The 19,518-nt window shown below is 35.5% G+C and overlaps 1 protein-coding gene across 2 annotated transcripts; it reads right to left on the bottom strand.

Moving 5' to 3' along the window:
- Positions 1-14,284: 14,284 nt before the first annotated feature.
- LOC131656411 (uncharacterized) lies at positions 14,285-18,189 on the bottom strand. Of its 2 annotated transcripts, none has more exons than XM_058926138.1 (4): positions 16,739-18,189; positions 15,225-16,522; positions 14,851-15,141; positions 14,285-14,747 (listed from the first exon to the last, which is right to left on the bottom strand). In XM_058926138.1, the coding sequence occupies exons 1-4, from the start codon at positions 17,907-17,909 to the stop codon at positions 14,595-14,597; spliced, it is 2,913 nt and encodes a 970-aa protein (XP_058782121.1). In that variant the 5' UTR covers positions 17,910-18,189; the 3' UTR covers positions 14,285-14,594. The 2 variants fall into 2 exon arrangements, with proteins under 2 accessions (XP_058782121.1, XP_058782122.1); XM_058926139.1 differs by having other exon boundaries at positions 14,285-14,744.
- Positions 18,190-19,518: the final 1,329 nt, after the last annotated feature.

The raw sequence follows: 19,518 nt of genomic DNA, 5'->3' as shown, positions 1-19,518 counted from the left end.
GACCGCCTAGAAAGGTTCGTAGAATATCTTAAAGAAGACTGCCTATAAAGGTTCGTAGAATATCTTAAAGAAGACCGCCTAGAAAGGTTCGTAGAATATCTTAAAGAAGACCGCCTAGAAAGGTTCGTAGAATATCTTAAAGAAGACTGCCTATAAAGGTTCGTAGAATATCTTAAAGAAGACCGCCTAGAAAGGTTCGTAGAATATCTTAAAGAAGACTGCCTAGAAAGGTTCGTAGAATATCTTAAAGAAGACCGCCTAGAAAGGTTCGTAGAATATCTTAAAGAAGACTGCCTATAAAGGTTCGTAGAATATCTTAAAGAAGACCGCCTATAAAGGTTCGTAGAATATCTTAAAGAAGACCGCCTAGAAAGGTTCGTAGAATATCTTAAAGAAGACCGCCTAGAAAGGTTCGTAGAATATCTTAAAGAAGACTGCCTAGAAAGGTTACTTAGAAATATAATGTCTTACAGAAGACTAACTAAAAAGTTACGGTGTAATGTATCAACCAATGTATGTAATGCATGACTTGTATGTATTTGTATGATGCTCCAATGGTAGGTTATTAATAACCAAAGCGTATATAGTTCGCTGGAGTTGCAGATTTTTTGATAAGATGGGGTATGATGCTAGCGCGATTTCCCAATACCCGTTTTGTTCGATCTTGGAAGATCGTAGTTAGGAGAAAGATTTGTTCGATGTTGTAAAGTGCGAGAACGCCTTTTTTTATGCTGTGCGCCTTATGGATTTGATATCCATTGCCCCAATATTTTCATGGAAAAAGATGCTTATGAGGGAAGTGCCCCAGGAAATAGCCTCGTCGGATGCTTTGCCGTTTAGATTAAAGGGTGTGCCCTTGGTTTCCATGATATGGAGGACTATCCATAGTGTGTTATCCTTCTGAATTTGAATTCTTCCCATGTTTGACATGCCCCTGTTTGAGATTGCTTCGAGACGTGCCCCGAGTCGATTGAACCTTAGGAAAAGTGCCCCTAGTGAATAGGATGTTTGATTGCATGCCCCTGTGATCTTTGAAATTTTTGCCCTTGTTTAGGAGAACCCTCTAGATGTGGTTCCCCCTACTCCAGGGTCTTTATTAGAAATGCTCACCTTTGATTAAACCAATTTCGAGATTTCTTTGATGCTAAGTGTATACTCGCAGATGACGTTGTACCCTTTGAGAAGTAACTCTAATGCAATGTGTATGCAAGTTTTGAAATCGAAGTCCGTTATGAACTAGGACTGGATGGTTTTGGAAAGAATGCTTGAAGAAGCACATTGGTTAGAGATAGTTTTAACAAACATAGGAGTCAGTATAACAAATCCTGCTTAACATGCTTTCATGGTTAACCTTGCCTCAATTAGGACTTTTAAATGTTGTAACTTGGCCTGGTTCATGTTTTAAGAAACAATGGATATAAGGCTCAAAATTTATTTAACCCACCCCTTTCTCCTTGATGTTCTCCAGATCCTAAAATTCGCCTAATTCAATGAATGCGCTTTGTTTGTAAGAGAATCGTTTTTTTTTTTTGATGTTTAAGCAAAAGCCTTAGTAGAGATCCAAGCATTGATGATTTAGCAGTCATAAGTTTATCCTTTGTATTTCACCTTTGTTTTTTATCCCTTATTTTTGCATGAACCAACTCTTTTGAGTTTGGTCCATCGGGATGCCCTCATTTTTGCCTAAGTCATTTTTTTTTCCTTCATGGAATTTTTGTTTTGACTTAGCGGGCGTTTTTTCTTTTGAAAGCTCCTTTTGAGATATTGATTTTTTGGATATTGAATACTGTGACTGCCATGTCGATTTTGATTTGTGAGCTTCGCCTTTGATACTTCATCGATCTTGAGTGATGTAATGAGGAAGAAGATTGTTGTGAATGTTATCTCCATTACTTCCTCAATCTTTGATGAATGCGAGGAAGAAAATATGCTTGAACCTTTGCTTTGCTTGATCCTTTGCTTGGATTGAGTGATTCTCTTGACAACCAAAATACACCATTGAATTAATTGAAATCTACCCTGCCCCTGGTTGAAATCAAGGTTTATTTAAAAAGTAGAAGAAAACTCCAACTCCTGGCTCGAGGGGGTGACGAGGGATTAACATCCTTATATCTCCACTGTTTGGGAATGGAAACAATGCCTGTACATCCTCGGCTCGGTCTTACCTTGAAAGCATATATTTAGCTGGACTTAGTTTTTGTATTCGTCATTCTCCCTCAAGTTTGTTAATAACCCTAAAATAGAAGTGTGTGACTGGAAAGTCATGGTAATGAGTGAATGAATTGACTCCAAAACCTGCATGATTGTCCCATTAGAATTACTAATCCGAAGGTACAACTTTTATCTTGAGTAACACTTAGCGGTCGTAAGGGTTGAAATTGTGAGCACGGTAAACACCTATTGATCCTAGGGATAATCTCCTTTGTAGATCCACTGACCTTGTTTCACTCCTTAGATTCTTAAACTTGTAGAAGTGAGGGCAACCTCGAATTTTCTTTGGACATGTCAAACCTGGCGGGAATAAATCGTTAGCGGTGGGTTTTCGTCGTATCGGAACTTCATGAGTTTCCTTTGACTGAACCTCTTTTGCTTTTCCTAAGGATAGTATCACCTATGACCCTTTTTTTCTTGGTGTGGGGCTGACATATGTCGAATTCCCTCCATCGTAGTTATGCCTCTTTGTTCAGGATATTGCCCCAGTTGGACTAATCCTTGCCCCCAGGTTATCGTAGAGCGTCCTCGAAAGTTTGATATGTTCTAAGATGAACCCTTTTATAACTAGATACATCTTGAGTGTATCTATGAGGGAACTCTTTGTTGAACTAATCCTTGCTCGATGACAACCTTCATTGTATTCATAATCCTGTATGGACATGCGGCTGGCATGGCGAAAGGCATCTTTTTTTTTCTTTAGCAAGACTAAGATCTTTTATTCTCCTTGCTCCATAGTCTACGATCCTTTGATTTTTTTTTGAGTTTCGGGAAACCGGCTAGCACGGTTGGTATGGATGCGGGCGAAGATAGAAATGCAAATGTGAATGTATGAATGCATGAAAATGCAAATGCACGCGTAAGCGAGAGACTCCTTATATTGTAACTCCGTGTATGCAATGCAGACGTGTAACATATGATCCTAGGGATAGCCTTAGAGGCGACATTAGAACCTCTTGGAATCTTTACAAGATATATGTTATGACACGCTAAGGGAAATCCCTTGGATTCGAGAGTATGCAGAAGATAGCGGCTAGTGACCGTTCAAGACAGTCACTAAATCTCATGGCCATCGAGAGGCCAATCAACGTGTACCGATGAATTTGTCCCTCGTGGGAAGGTTCTCTATGCGGAACACAACCTATCTAAGGACGATATGGACGAAGAGAAATCCCTACAGGCTAGGGATGTGATGTGTAAATGGAGATCCAAACCCTACAAGTTAGAGGGTGCGCGAGAATGAGCATGGAGTGGCCGTTCAGGACAGTCACTAGATTTCATAGCCATCAAGAGGCCAATCGAACGCATGCTAGTGAAGTTGTCCTTCGGGGAAGGACGCGTCATTGTGAAAACACGTAGATGTAACAGAAAATCCCTATATGCTAGGGAGTGCGTAGGTGTAGGCACGAGATGACCGTTCACGACAATCACCGAATCGCATGGCCATCGAGAGGCCAATTGACGTGCGTTAATGGAATTGTCCTTCGTGGGAAGGACGCGTAGTTGTAAGAATACAAGGATATAAAAATAAAATCCCCACAGGCTAGGGGATGCATAGATGGTGATGTCTTCCGTGGGAAAGACACGGTCTTTTAGAAATTAGAGTCCCTAAGGCTAGGGACCACGTAGGGATACCTGCAAAATCCAAACGCATAGATATCCAAAGCAAATAAGTTGCAAACATATAATAAGCACATGAGCACGAAAGTCCTAGGTTCATAGGTTCGACGTAGGGGCTCTTGGGAGCCAACCTTTTTATAGGGGGTTCTAGAAGGTCTCATGGGGTCGTTCGTAGCCTCCGAGACTTTTTGTCTCTTTGGGTTTTAGAACAACTCATTTTATCCATGAGGTTCGAATTTTTGGGGTAGGTTCCCGGAGAGATCAGCCAAGTATCCAGTCCTGCCCTCAACAAAGTCAAGCCTCGTTTTGGACATTTCTGAATACTCAACCCACTCCGAGTGGAATTATCAATGAGACTCGTAGGAGATTCATACTCCCCTATTGGTCTCAAAGTTAACTCCCACACTTAGGGTTTAACACGACATAAAAAAAACACCAACAAATATAATAGAAATAAATATTCACTTAAATAAATATTTAATTAAATTGCAGTAATGAAATTGAAAAGGAAAATAAATAAATAAAATTTAAATATTTGAAACTAACCTTGAATCCGGCCGCTTGCAATTTAAAAAATACAATACGCAGCAAATATTTAAATAAATAGATTTTCTTATAAACAAGTATTTATTCAATTGATGTAAAAGATGAAATTATAAATAAATAAAAAAAGTAAAAACTTTAAATATTTAAATATAAATAAACCCTAATTTTTGGCAAATTAGCCAAACCCTAAAAAGTTTGCCAAAAAAACCTAAACCCTGCCAAAGCCTATAGGAGCATAGTATTCACCATTTAGTTATCCCCAGCAGAGTCGCCAGCTGTAGCAACCTGCCTAAAATTTTACTTAGAGAGTCGCCACCTATTCTGAAGGGCGAATAGGAAACCCTACGCAGTATAGAGATCAGGGTAAGATACTATATTCAGGTCGAGGGAAGGTGTTAGGCACCCTCAACCCTTTCCTAAAGGCTAACATTGCAAAGATGAAGGTTTATGGCTAAAAGTTGGGCTAATAGCTAAGGAAGTGAACAGGGGTAAAATTGAGATTTTAGGGTGGAGGACTCGCCTTGTTGCCAAGTGCCTACGTATCTCCTTATGGAGAATCAGAGTCAACGTAGTTCGGGCACAGGGTTGTACGCCTTAGAATTTTGATGTGATATGTTTGAAGTTGATTTGAAATTGTTTTTGTAATGCGAATGTTCAAAGGTATTTTGAGTTACCTTATCGTAGTTATGAACATCGCAGTGTTGAAACACCGTAGTATTGTGGTAGTTTTAAGCGTTTGGGCGTACAACCCTGATTTGATATGGCACTATTAACCGCAACGACCAATAGATTCGATCGCCATAGTTAACAGATTAGAAAAGAATTGCTGGCAATTTTAATCGATTGATTCGATTATCACTTTTAGCAAATTGAAGTGTTTTAATTATTAATTTATTAATTTATCGTTACCCCTCATAATCGATAGATTCGATTACAAATAATAACGAATTGATAAGGGGAAATATGCTAATCATCATAACCAATAAGATGGTTAAAACCATTTAGCAAAATAATTATTATTTTAATTATTGGATTTGATTAAATAATTAATCGATTATTAACCATTGCGACCAATAGATTTAGTCGGAACGAATAATAAATTAAATCATAATATCTTTGGCCAAATGGGATAGGGCAAACCCTAATTATAGCCATAATCCTAATTTATTCTAATCTTAATTCTAATTAAATTAATTGACCCTCCTAATTTATTGATTTATCCTAAAACCTAATTTAAATTAATCAAACTAAATTAATTAACTTTTAAACCCTTATTACCTAATTAAGGTCAATCTAAGTCTATTTAGTAAATTATTGGTTAATCAAAGATTTAATTAAGTTAATTAAAAGGTTAATCCTAACAATTATACTAAATAAATGAATAACTAAATAAATAACACCTGGTATAGGCGCTGCAATCCAGTATCGCTAGTCTTTGAAGGTCCACCATGGAGAAGCAATAATAGGCCTTCAGATCAGTCTTCGTGAAGATCCAACGGTAGAGAGCGAGGGCACGTCGTGAACAAGCATTGATTGAATGCACCGAATCTGTTAAGACAACATAGCAAACAATTTTAGAAAAAATACTTACTAGTGACAGGGTTCGAACCGTTGTTCTTGTACCCAAACACCCTTTGAACGCCCGCCTTCCACTAAGCCAGATTGTGTTGTTGTCATAACCATGAAAACACGTCCAATTAATTCTTACGCAAACAGACATAGGGAGAACCAAAAAGAAGCAAAACCGGGCCCCACGTGGTACTGACAGACCAATGCTGTGACGACATCCAATCGTCTTCTTCATGGAGATGCATCGTGGAATATGAACACCACCCCAAGAACCATGACTCGCGAACTCTATCCTCCCATCTTCACGGATCCGTAACTCCATCAATTCTCCACGAAATCAAACAAAGTTTAAACCCAAACTGTAGATCTAAATGCCATGAACACAACCATCATTAATTTGAAGCAAATAAAACACTATATCAAGTAGAAAATCGTCCTCAAAGTCAAGGTTTCAATATGTTTCAATAATCATAAACACACAATTAAACTAAAACAAAATAATGTTATTACACCGAATAAATCACTCAGGCCTCTTAATTAGCACATGATGAGTCTAATAGTGTGATTCATTTGCTTCAAAACCGGCCATAATCATGAAAACTAAAAGGAAAACCTCTATGCCCTAACAATGGCAAATGGTGTTCTATGCGTCAAAGCTTGAAAGAAGAGCGTCTATGCTACTCTAAAAATGGCTACAAACATGTATGTACACACGAAATCGATTGAAACTGTCTGAACAAAAAATATGAATTTCGAAAAAAAAAGCAAACCGTGACTTTGTTCAAGAGATGGTTCCGAGATGCTTTGGCCTTCCCCACTGATCAGAACCTGCTGTTGAGGGCCTTGGGAGGTTGAATGAACGGCCATAATCTTTAGATAATCCCTGGGACAAGAGTGCACATGCCCTAATTTTCCTTGAAATTTTGTAACCTTTTCAAACCCTAGGGACCTGCCCCCTTTCCTCCCCCCCCTTGTTTCTGAACCTTTTTAGAATATATATATGAGTGAATTAGGGTTCTCATTGGGCTTGGACTATTGAATTTTTCCTTGGAACTCTTTTGCATGAATATGCATGAGTTTTTTCTCCTTTAATTTGGCTAAAACCCTCCTTCTCCCTTGTGAACGAAAATTGGACCTACTTATGGTGTTATTTGGGCTTTCATGTGATTAAAACAAGAGTCATGCAATTTAATCCATTTATTTTGATATTTTTCTTAATTTATTTGATATTTAAATGAATATAAATCCAAATAAATAGTAAATAAAATTATGGAAGAGTGAATATGGATTTAGAGGTTTCATACAAGGTCATGACCATATTTGAAGTGGAAATCTTAGGCCTATTAATCAAGAAATTCAAAATTCTTTATTTAGGGTTTTTGGTATTTCTTGAAATTTTGCCAACTTGTGCGCATCGTATCTCCCTCCATTTCAATCATATGAGTGCATTCTGAGACTTTTTAGAAAGCTCAAAGAGTCCTCTAAATGACCTTTTTGGTTTCATCTTGATTGAAGCTTCCATGCTCGAGCTATGAACTTTGACCTAAAAGGTATTTTTCGTTGACTTTTACAAGGACCCATAATGCTTTTGTCCATATCTCCCGACTGGTGCATTTCTTGACTTTGGGCCCAACATCAAAGTTGTAGAGGATGAAATTTCCTTGAGGACAAGATTTGGTTGAGAAATTTTTGATACTCCGTGTGGAAGTTATGACCAGTCAAAGTTGCGTTGACTTTCTCCTAAAGAAACCCTAATTTGAACCTTTTGCATTCGTTCATTTCTGAGTTTCTATTGATGGATCATGATCAACCTTTGATCAAATGATGAATATAATCTCACATACTTGATGTTGACCAAAAATCTTGAAGTTTGACTGTATTTTGACTATAGTTGACTTTTAGGTCAACATAGTTGATTATTGGTCATCTGAGCCATTGAATGAGCAGTCCTTGGAATATAAGAAGAGAGTGACTTGAGAAAACCTTAGAGCCTTGAGTTATGGGAGATGAAAGGAGGAGGGCAAATTTTGGGGTATGACAGTTAGTTCCATGGTTTTAGGGTTGGCAACAATTTTTCTAAAACATGGTTCTTGATATATGTTGAGCAAGATGTCGTAACATCTTAATTATACTTATACATAATAGTTTGAGCTGATATTGAAGACAAATGTTCTAACAGATGTCATGACATTCTGTAACACCCCAAATCTACCCAACGTTTTATAATAAAATCAGAGTGCAAAAATTCCAAACAGACAAGAGGCATTACATTAAAACTTAACACAATCACATATAAACTCATTATAACAGATACATAACACATGTAAATAGGGAGAACTCATAATCAAATAAACTTTACTAAACAATGCAGCGGATTTCACAAACTCATAAACTTATGTTTGCATCTTGGTCTAACTTGAAGACAACTAAACAACTTCTTCATGAAACAACACATTATTTAAACTTAAACATAGAAAAAGAAAACAAGCGTCAATCTCCCCCCGAGTGCTACGTATCAGAGCAAAGGACACTAACTCGAGCTACTAACTGTAACGACTACTCCTCATCGTTACCTGCATGTTACTAACAAAGGGTAACATTCAAACAGAAGGGGTGAGATATCAAACAATATAAAGGAACGTATGATAATACTTATAGAAAAAATAAGATCATACACAATTCACCACTTCTCAACTCAAGGAAACTTGCATTACAACAACAATGTTATCAACCAGTCATATTAACGAATTCAAATTAACAACTATGTCATTAACACAATATAACATTCACTTCATAATCACAACAACTCAAAATGCAATTCAATATGCGACTCTTTACTATGCATATGCATGTGGTACCATTTGGAGTAAAACTCCCGACTTAGAAATTTGCCATTTGGGCCATCGTCACTTTGCCATTTTCATGCCATCTTCGTTGCCATTTTCTGGCTAATCGCCTTTTTTCCATTTTTCAGGCCATCGTCACTTATGCAATGGATGCGACTCAATGATGCACATCCATAAAATACAACATTCACAACACGTCACAACATCGGCTAAATAACATCGACTCAACGCCAAAATTCAATGGCAACAACAACATCATTACAATTATAATAATTCATCACTTCTCAATCACGTCATTATGTCATACCAACATACAACAATATTCAGCTTCACCATATATCACAATATCGGAAAAATACGACTCAAGAAAAGTTATCAAAAATTATTCAAATCAATTTCATTAGATAGGAATTAATTTCAGCTTTACGAAGGTTCAAACGGTGCGTAAAAAGGAGTTACGGATCAAAAGATACAACAAAGTCCGAAACTGGATAAGTGATGTTAATAGAAATAAAATGAGCCGGTTTCATAAGCCTATCAACGATCACCCAAATTGAATCATGTCCTCTCTAAGTATTAGGTAAACCTGTCACAAAGTCCATTGAAATGCTATCTCATTTCCATTCCGGAACTTCTAATGGTTGCATCAACTCTGTAGGCTTCTAATGTTCAACTTTCGATTTCTGACAAGTTAAACATGCATACACAAACTGCGCTATATCTCACTTCATTCCAGGCCACCAAAACAAATTCTTCAACTCTTGGTACATTTTAGTAGCTCCTAGATGAATACTCAAATTACTTCTGTGACCTTCCACAAGAATCGCTCTCTTCATCATCACATCCTCGAGAATACAAATTCGATTACGGAATCTAAACATACCTTGCGCATCCAACTTAAAGTCACTATTCTCAGACTGATCGATTCCCACCATCGAATCTACCAACTTCACATCTAACCTCTGAGCTTCTTTGATACTATCTAGAGAATCATTATTAATCTTTAGCATACCCAACATAAAACTCTTTGGGGTCACCTCACAGACCAAACTCATATCTCTGAATTGCTCAATCAATTCCAATTCATTAACCATCATTGTTGATATATGCAAAGTCTTTCGACTTAAAGCATCAGACACAACATTAGCTTTTCCTGATGATAATTCAAACTGAAATCAGTCTTTCAACAACTCCGACCACCTTCGTTGTCTCATATTCAGCTCCTTCTGATCAAACAAATATTTTAAACTCTTATGGTCGCTAAATACTTCAAATCTAGAACCATAAAGATAATTCCTCCAAATCTTCAATACAAACACAACTGCAGCATGTTCTAAATCATGCGTAGGATAGTTCTTCTCGTGAACTCTCAACTGCCTTGAAGCATAAGCAACAACTTTATCATTCGGCATAAGCACACCTCCTAACCCCATCTTAGAAGCATCACAATATACCACAAAAGATTCTTCCGGATTAGGAAATATCTTATAGCAAAAATAAGATCATACACAATTCACCACTTCTCAACTCAAGGCAACTTGCATTAAACCAACAACGTTATCAACCAGTCATATTAACGAATTCAAATTCACAACTATGTCATCAACAAAGTATAACATTCACTTCATAATCACAACAACTCAAAATGCAATTTAATATGCGACTCTTTACTATGCATATGCATGTGGTACCATTTGGAGTAAAACTCCCAACTTAAAAATTTGCCATTTGGGCCATCGTCACTTTGCCATTTTCAGGCCATCGTCGTTTCCATTTTCAGGCTAATAGTCTCTTTTCCATTTTCAGGCTAATAGTCTCTTTTCCATTTTCAGGCTAAAAGTCTCTTTGCCATTTTCAGGCCATCGTCACTTATGCAATGGATGTGACTCAATGATGCACATCCACAAAATACAACATTCATAACATGTCACAACATTGGCTAAACAACATCGACTCAACGCCAAAATTCAATGGCAACAACAGTATCATTACAGTTATAGTAATTCATCACTTCTCAATCACGTCATTATGTCATACCAACATACAACAATATTCAGCTTCGCCATATATCACAATACCGGAAAAATATGACTCAAGAAAAGTTATAAAAAATTATTCAAATCAATTTCATTAGATACGAATTAATTTAAGCTTTACGGAGGTTCAAACGGTGCGTAAAAAGAAGTTACAGATCAAAAGATACAACAAAGTCCGCTTAGCGGACCACAAGCGCGCTTTGCAAAACTAAAAACAGAAGTGGACCAATCCTGCTTAGAGGACTCGCGATTTTCAAAATTTGTTCCCATACTTCGCTTAGCGGATCAGATCCCGTTTAGCGGACACACGATTATGCAGAAAAGTAACAGAAAACTCAGTTCTGCGCAATTTTTTTCCCACCACTCAAGACCACTTTCATCCATCAATTAAAAGCACATATAACCAGTATTTAACATCTATCATCAACAATCTATATTCAAAAACATGTTTAGAACACAAATTTCATGAAATCTAGCATGAACCCTAACAATTCCCAATTGCAATTCTCACCCAAACATGGATATTAAAGCATATAATCAAATCACCACCATAATCTATCATACAAACCCTTATCATGAAAGAATCTCACCCTTACCTTGGTTTGATTTGAAGACAAATCTAAACTTCAATTTTGGGATTCTCCCTAGCTTCCTCTCCTCTTCTCTTCTCTTTCACCAAATGTCATTTCTAATTCTATTTTCCCAATTTTCTATTGTGTTTGATAATTCTTACTAACTTTCTTATTATTACTAATGAGCTTAAATTAATACCTGTCAATTACTAACACTAATTCTAAGATAGGCCCAATTACTACTCTCATCATGTTATCACTACTAACTTCCTAATAAAATAACATAAAACTAACTAATCACACCATTATAAAATAATTCACAAAACACACAATAAAATAAATAATTAAAATAAAACGAGAGTTACGCATTCTGAACTAGAACATCAGTACATGATGTTTTAAATCTTGACAGATTTGATTTGATTTTGTGATATTTCTTTCAGATATATCTCAATAATATTCGCAGGTCAAGAAGATTTAATCTGGAGGTAAAGAATAAAATATCTAATATAATTAAAGTTTTTAAAATTAGTTGATTAGACAATTTTAGAAACTTGAAGATTTGTTCCAAGATTATTAGAGATTTATTTGCAGACTTGTTGCAGTTCTCGGCGTGTGCATCAAGTAAGATTTGGGCATAGGTTTCGAAGCCCATTGACTAATGAAGTCTATTTAAAGAGAGCCATAACCTAATGTAATAATAACTTTCACAATTGTAAAATTAGGGGAAGTCTTAGGTCTGCAGTTTTGAGAGTCTCTTATGTGTGTGCAAGTCACCCTTGTATATTTTAATACTTATGGTAGACAGTATGTTCTCACTCAGAAGCCTTTAGGTAATGAGTTGAGTATTATTCTCACTCTTTAAGCTTTTAAGCATAAAGATGAGTATTGTTCTTGATTGAAGATTTTAAGTAAGATCAAGTATCGTTCTTAGTTGAAGTTGTGAAGCAAGACTAAGTATTTTGTTTTAGAAGCAAGATCTTCTTTTATCACTAGTTTGTGATTGGTTTTGTCATTGGAATTATGACTTGTTTTGAAACAATAACTATGATTGAGACTATTTGTTATCACTACGGTGATTGGAGGTGAGATGTCGATTTCTCATATCTAGATGTTGATTTCTAGGTAGAAGTTGCACTAGGTAGGGATTAAGTGAGAAGTTGTAAATTGGGACTGTTTAGGCTTTGAACTAATCCTGCTAATAGTGGATTTCTTTCCTGGCTTGGTAGCCCCCAGATTAGGTGTTGTTGCATTAAACTTGGTTAACAATTCCTCTATGTTATTTACCATTTTACAACTGCTTTCTACATATCTTTCTGTTTGGTAAATATGTGTTCTGTCAACATATGATGTCAAGACATTTGTATTGACATTGTTGTTTTTAGTTAAGACACTGATCTTAACTTATGATTTGTGTTAGTTGTCATTCTGTGATTTATCTGTTTGCAAAAGTTATAGGTAAATGCTATTATTCTATATCAATATTTATTTACCATGTACTAGAGAATTTCAATAACGATGTTGAAATAGAAGGATTTGTTGACTATGATTATGCAAGATGTATGGATACCCAAAAATATCTTTCTGGATATATTTTCTCTATGTTTGGTACAACAATCAGTTGGAAAGCGACACTCTAGAATGTTGTAGCCTTATCAACCACTGAAGCTGAATATATTTCCCTCACTCAAGCTGTAAAAGATGCATTGTGACTCGAAGGGTTTGCTAATGAACTGAAACTTCAAGGTCAAGAAATCACTGTTAAGTGTGATAGTCAAAGTGCCATTCATCTGTCAAAGAATTCATCCTATCATAAGAGAACCAAGAAAATTGATGTTAGGGTGCATTTCACCGGGGAGAAAGTCGAAAGGGGAGAAGTCAAAGTGACGAAGGTTTCTATTAATCAAAATGCTGCTGATATGATCACCAAGACAGTGCCAAATATCAAGTTCTTCCATTGTATGCAGTTGATAAAACTGCATGATGATAGCTACTTTGTTTTCTTGTTGTTGTGGAGTTTGTTCTAAGGTGGAGATTTTTAGTATTTGGATTGAACTCCAGTCTCGACAAGGATAGTTTTCACAGTTCGATTGAGATGTGCATGTTGTAGTCGAAGCCTGTTCTAGCATGTAGTAGTGTCGTGGTCAAAGTCTCTTCTAGCATGTAGTAGTCGAAGTTAATTTATGTATTTTATTATGCAGTAGCTATGCTTGTCAAGTATAAGTGTTATCGTCATACATGACATACATATGCTAGAAGCCTATAAATGTGTTGTTCTCTCATGTTGTTGAAAAATGTTGGTTGTTATTCACTTGTAATCTGTTAACCCTAACTTAGAAAATGAATAGAAAAACCGTTGTAACCAAATCTGGTTCTCTTTCTTCATTTTCTTCTCTTTTCTCTCTCATTGTGAATTGAATGATTTCTTATGTTTATTCAAGAAACTCTCTCTTTTTCACAGCATTGCTTCGTTCTTAACAGCGATTGTCACAACAAATTGTTTTTCATTTTGTACTTAGTTTGCTTTTTAAAACAAACAATTTTCTAGTTCAACTAACTCTAACAATTTCTAATCAGTTGAAATAGATTATTCCAACAGATTGCTATAAGTTTTCTTTTCCAGGCAATTTAATACCATTTTCCTTTGACATTTTTGTTTTCAAGCATTAATGAGGTGCAAAATCTCATGCATAGCAATGTTGTGTTTCCTAGGACAATAAATGTAATTTTAAAAAAGATTGATTTATCATCTAAGCACAGTTTGTTGTTCTTTTTCATAGCTAGTCTTGATTATATATTATGTCATAGAAGTTTAATTTACATAATATCTAAATCAAGATTAAACGAAACCAACAATAAGGTTCATTTCACATAAACTGGTAGAATGTGACATCCATATATAATTAAAATTCTTTGATATTCTACATTTCATGTTCTTTTACTATAGCTAGCTTTCTACATTATAAATAAGTACTGTATGTGCAGTGAGACTAACAAAATAGTTTTATGAGTTTCTAAGAAAATGTATGTGCAACATCCATATGCACAACAAACTCATGAGTGTATGTGCAACTTTACTTTAGTCTTTCAATTCTCTTGCCAAGTTCAAGCTCTCTGATCAACTTATAAGTCATTTTTCAATGTAGTCAAGAACTAAATAATGTTAACTTCACTTTCTTTTGCCATTAAGTCTTTCATGAGTCCTCCATATGGCCCTCGATTGTTTCTTTGTCGCGAACCACTGGATCGATAACCTGTGGTTGTGGAAACTCATCATTGATGTTATCATTTGCCATTTCTAATGGTTCATTTTTATCTTCTTCAACCACTTCTGTTGATGGAACCTGCTGAGTTTACAAAACAAAGATGCATCATCATGCAAATGTATTTTGATACCTGTAAAGTTGAAAACTACAAAAACATATAAATTTCAAAGAATCAAAATGTTACTTTGTCATCAGCTAAATCTCTTGATTCTTCTTCATCCATAGTTTCCATCATATTAATTTCTTTGGTGGATTCTGAAGTAGCCTCATGGCTAATTTGGTGTGAAGAGTTTTCTTCACTACTTTCGCCTTTGTTTAACTCGTCTCGTTGTTCCTTTCTGTTGATTTCTTCATCATTCATGTTTCTATGAATATTTGATTCTTCCATTGAACTCTCCATGTTGATTTCGTCGCCATTCATGTTTCTATGAACATTTGATTCTTCAATTGAACTCTCCATGTTGTTTGTTTGCTCCTGGTGAATATCACACATAACAAGCAAATTTAAGCTTAAGTTTTTCTTTCATCCAAACAGGTTCTAAGTTCCAAAAAGTATACCTGGAAATGATTGAAATCAACATTATGTGATTCATCAGTTATCTCATCCACAGAATGTTGAACATTTTGAGTCATGCTGTCATGTAAATGTTCATCTTCATTCAAAGCTTCTTGCGTCATATCATCGATGATAGATCGGGGAGAACCTATATCCATCTGCTGATTAAAAGACGGAGACGAAACGTCATCTGATACAGTCTTGTCTGGTAATACAGACCTTGGTGAGGACGAAATCGATTCATTAGAGCCTTCATCGAGTGATTCTTGCCTTACAACTGGAGGACTATTACCAGGATCTTCGCTACTCGTTGAGTTCTCTCTATTACCTTGCTCTGTGGCTGCTAAGTTATTCGCATCATCGATAACATGTGACTCGTTAATCGAAATCTCTTCCGATATTTGATCCATAGGGCTACCTATCAACTGATTCTGAGATAATGTATCATAAGACGAACGAGAAGATTGAGGAACTTCGTGTTTCCCCCTAGAAAATTTCGTGTAATTACCGAAAACGTTATGATCAGAATTTACTACACAGCAAGTTGGAGTATCTTCAGGCCCTTCATCTCTTGATGAATATGAACTTACATCAGCTACATCTTCTTCATCTATTTGTCGTAAAGAATTCGGCGAAGCAATGTCCTTTAAGCCGTTATTTACATCTTCGCTGTTATTATTTTCTTCGGTTTTAACTCCGCCTTTTCCATGGAAAGAAGCTCCCCACAAATCTTCACTGCCAGAACTAACATCTCTATCAATGTCTCCATCATATAACATAGAATCTCTATCTCTATCGCTTGATGAATTGGAATCGCCGTTATCATCAACTGTTGATGTAGGCGAACCAACTTCGGAAACTTCCACTTGCATATCAGAAGCAATGGAGAACGTTGGTGTATGACAAAGTCGCCGATCGCCTGAGAACATAGTTTCTTGTCTCTTGTCAATGGGCGATGGAACACTGTCGCACATAGATTCGTGTATAGTCTTTGTATCGTTAAAAGAAACCGGTATATTAAGGAGCCTCTCGTGAGACTTCGAAAATCTTGACGCCATCCCTGACCCTGGTTTTTGTGAAACACTGTTAGTTTCCATCTTTGAGATGTTTGGAACTGTTGAGGCTGATTCACTTGTTTGAACTGTCATGGTTTTTGTGTCGTCTATATCAGTTTTACTTTTTTCATCATTTTCGAGTTTTGTTTCCTCGCCTTTGATCAGTGGTTTCGGTGCTTGAATTCCATTTTCAGCTCCATCATTGTAGATCAATTGCTCAATTAGCCAATCATGATTTCCTTTATCTGCATAAAATCATACAAATTTAACATTTAGAATAGAGAATTCGGTTCTAAAATAAGCATATAAATATTCACACAAGAACACGATGATTGATCACGGAGTTAGGCCAATTGTATTCTATATATGTCTGATACAAATAGCCTCTGTAGCACAGACACCTCTGAAAAATGTGTGTATGTGTCTGTATCCGTGCTTCATAGAAAATAACTAATTGTTACCTGGAAGCCGTCTAAATCTTGAGAAACCATGTTTATCTGAAGACTTCCTCCCATGAAAAGAATGACTCTCTCTAGTTCCATATTCATGTTTCATTTCTGATGAATAACTTGAACCTAAACTAAAACTCTCATGCCTACTAAAAAGCACATCCTTCTGAAAATCATTAAGAAAACCACCACTTGTAAGATTCGGTTTCTCCTCAAAAGGCTCATAAGGAATATCATAAGGACTCCTAGGCATAACAGAAGGAGCAGAACCAGGCATTTCTAAGTCATCAATATCACAGCTCTCCCTGTTAACAACCAACGGTTTCATCGAACTCGGTGCCATTGCTTTCTTATCCACCAAACCATTCTCAACTTGCAACTTCAATAACTTTCTTGCTCTTCTTCTAGCTATAAGACTCTCAAGCCTTCTATTTCTCTCCATCTCAGAATCTCCAACATCCATAAGATTTTTCTGATCATTTTCTGTCCATTCAATAGTATTCTTCACATCCTCTTCGCCGTCCTCCTCGTCCTCCATCTTTTCTATCTCCATTTCCGTATCACCAACTTCGATAAGATCAACCATCGAAGGCTCGGATCTTAATGATCTCTTAACCGCTTGATGAGTCCTTCTACCGGACGATAAACCATAATACAAAGAACTCTCTGCTCTCTTAAAAGGTCCAGTGTTTCTTTTACTAGTGTACTCATTTTGAAAAACTTCCGATAAATCTTTCGCTTTTTCTTCTAATCCGCCATACACATCCCATTTCCTCTCCCTAAAATTTCTCCTTCTACTCGTTGCATTCTGCGACGGATACCTGAAAAGAATTTGCTCGTGTCTACCAACAATATTCGGTATTGGTATCTTTGGTGGTAGAATCTTTGGTTCAACTTTTACTTCTTGCTCTTCTTTTTTCTCTTCGAGTTTCACATATCTTAGTTGTGTTTTCTCAGAACTCCAAAAGATTCTCAAAAATATTGCACCACATATAAGAAAAGGTGACATGTAACCTAAGAATGTGTAAATGTATGAAAGGAAAATATATAAGATGGAAAATAACAATAAAAGACATGAAAATATTGGATGTCTTTTTAGAAACTTGTAACTAGAATCAACTGAAACATGAAACATTCTTGACAAATGAAGCTGAATGTCTTTTGCATGGTTTTTCAAACCCATCTTTGTCTTTTTTCAATGTTAACACAAAGAAGAAACTATATATGCTTTCAAGCTTATGGTAAAAAAAAAAAACTCAAATGGTCCACATTTTGTTCATGACTAGATAGATTTAATCTAGAGGGAAAAAAGTGGTATATGTGAATAAATGTTCATTGAGAATGTGGTTTTTTTTGCCAATGAAAAAGTATGAAGAGTTAGAATTGGCTTAGGAGAAGAATGATGGATAACAAAAAAATGCAACATTTGTGTGATTTGGTAAAGGTGTGACCTAGAAAATTGAAAAAACTAAAGAAGTGAAGAGAAAAACAAGGTGAATTTTCAATCAAGTGGTGGATAGAAATAAAGGTGTTTTGTGAACCATGACAATTTAGTGTTTCTTTTTTAAGGAAACATTTTTGTTTGGTTGAAAATTTCATAGATCCTCTTATTTAGGAGATTTACTATGCACAAAGGTGAAATTTGCATTAGAGAAAATACTATATTATTTTCTTTAAACTGTAATTGTAATGATTTAATCTATGAGAACCTAATTTCAAATGTTAGTTAGTATTGTAGATAAGGAGATCTCATTCCGTTAGACAACGTAATTAATTTATTTCATTTTAGTTTTAGTTTATTTTATTTTTAAAAGAAAATAATTTGAATTTCATGATTTTTTAAATTTTCTTATCATAACTTCTTTTATTTTTGAGTTTAATAAAAATAGATTTAGTTATTAGTTTTATTTTATTTTAAAATTGATTCTTTTATTTTAATTTTCAAAATTTTAAGTTAGAGAAATTTCATTATAATTATATTAATTTTTGGTATAAAAATTGAAAAAAAATCATATAAAAATTAAACTCTTTTATAGAAAATAGAATAAATTATATTTATAAGAAAACATGCCTTACAAAAGTAGGAAACATATTTAAACAAAAATTGCTAGTAAAACTTGTTTTGGGCCGAGACAAAACTCAAAAGTAGTTTTAGCCCAACCCATTGTAGAGGTCCTCTAGGAGTCACAAAAGAGAGAAGGTTTAAGTAGAGAATTTAACTTCTACCCTGAAGATTAAATCTGACACCCTCGTATATTTTAGTAATTTCTAAACTATTTATGAATAAATTTGAGTCAAAATGTGCGAACAAAATTTCGGTAACCAACTAAATTTCCATGTGGTGTAGTGGAAATTTTAAAAAAAGAAATTTTCGATAGTTTAATTTCCAACGATTACAATTTTGCTGACAGTTTTGTATGGATGTGAATGCACCGACTGTTTTGTATGGTCCAGAATGAATCCAAAGTTGTATAAAAAGGAGTCATATGTTGTTAAGAAAAATATCTTACAATGCCTCAATTTTTGTTTAAGGCAGAAGTTACTTCAACAGGGTGAAACCTCCTATAGAGTTTCAGTTTCCGAAAGACACCGCATGTCTCACCGTCTTGAGATTCAAGTTGAATGATTTGTTGCCTGACACCAAGAATATAAAGGTGGGTAAGATCGAGTTTCGTGCAAACTGGATTAATACTGATAGAAAGAAGAAATACAATCTTATTGAGTTGAAGACCAATGAAGATTTAAAGGTTATGTGGAGAACATTTCACCATAGGCTAACTAAGGGACCAATC

This window comes from Vicia villosa, linkage group LG3 (genome assembly GCF_029867415.1).
Source record: "Vicia villosa cultivar HV-30 ecotype Madison, WI linkage group LG3, Vvil1.0, whole genome shotgun sequence".
NCBI lineage: Eukaryota > Viridiplantae > Streptophyta > Magnoliopsida > Fabales > Fabaceae > Vicia > Vicia villosa.
This window is presented reverse-complemented; position numbering and strand designations above follow the sequence as displayed.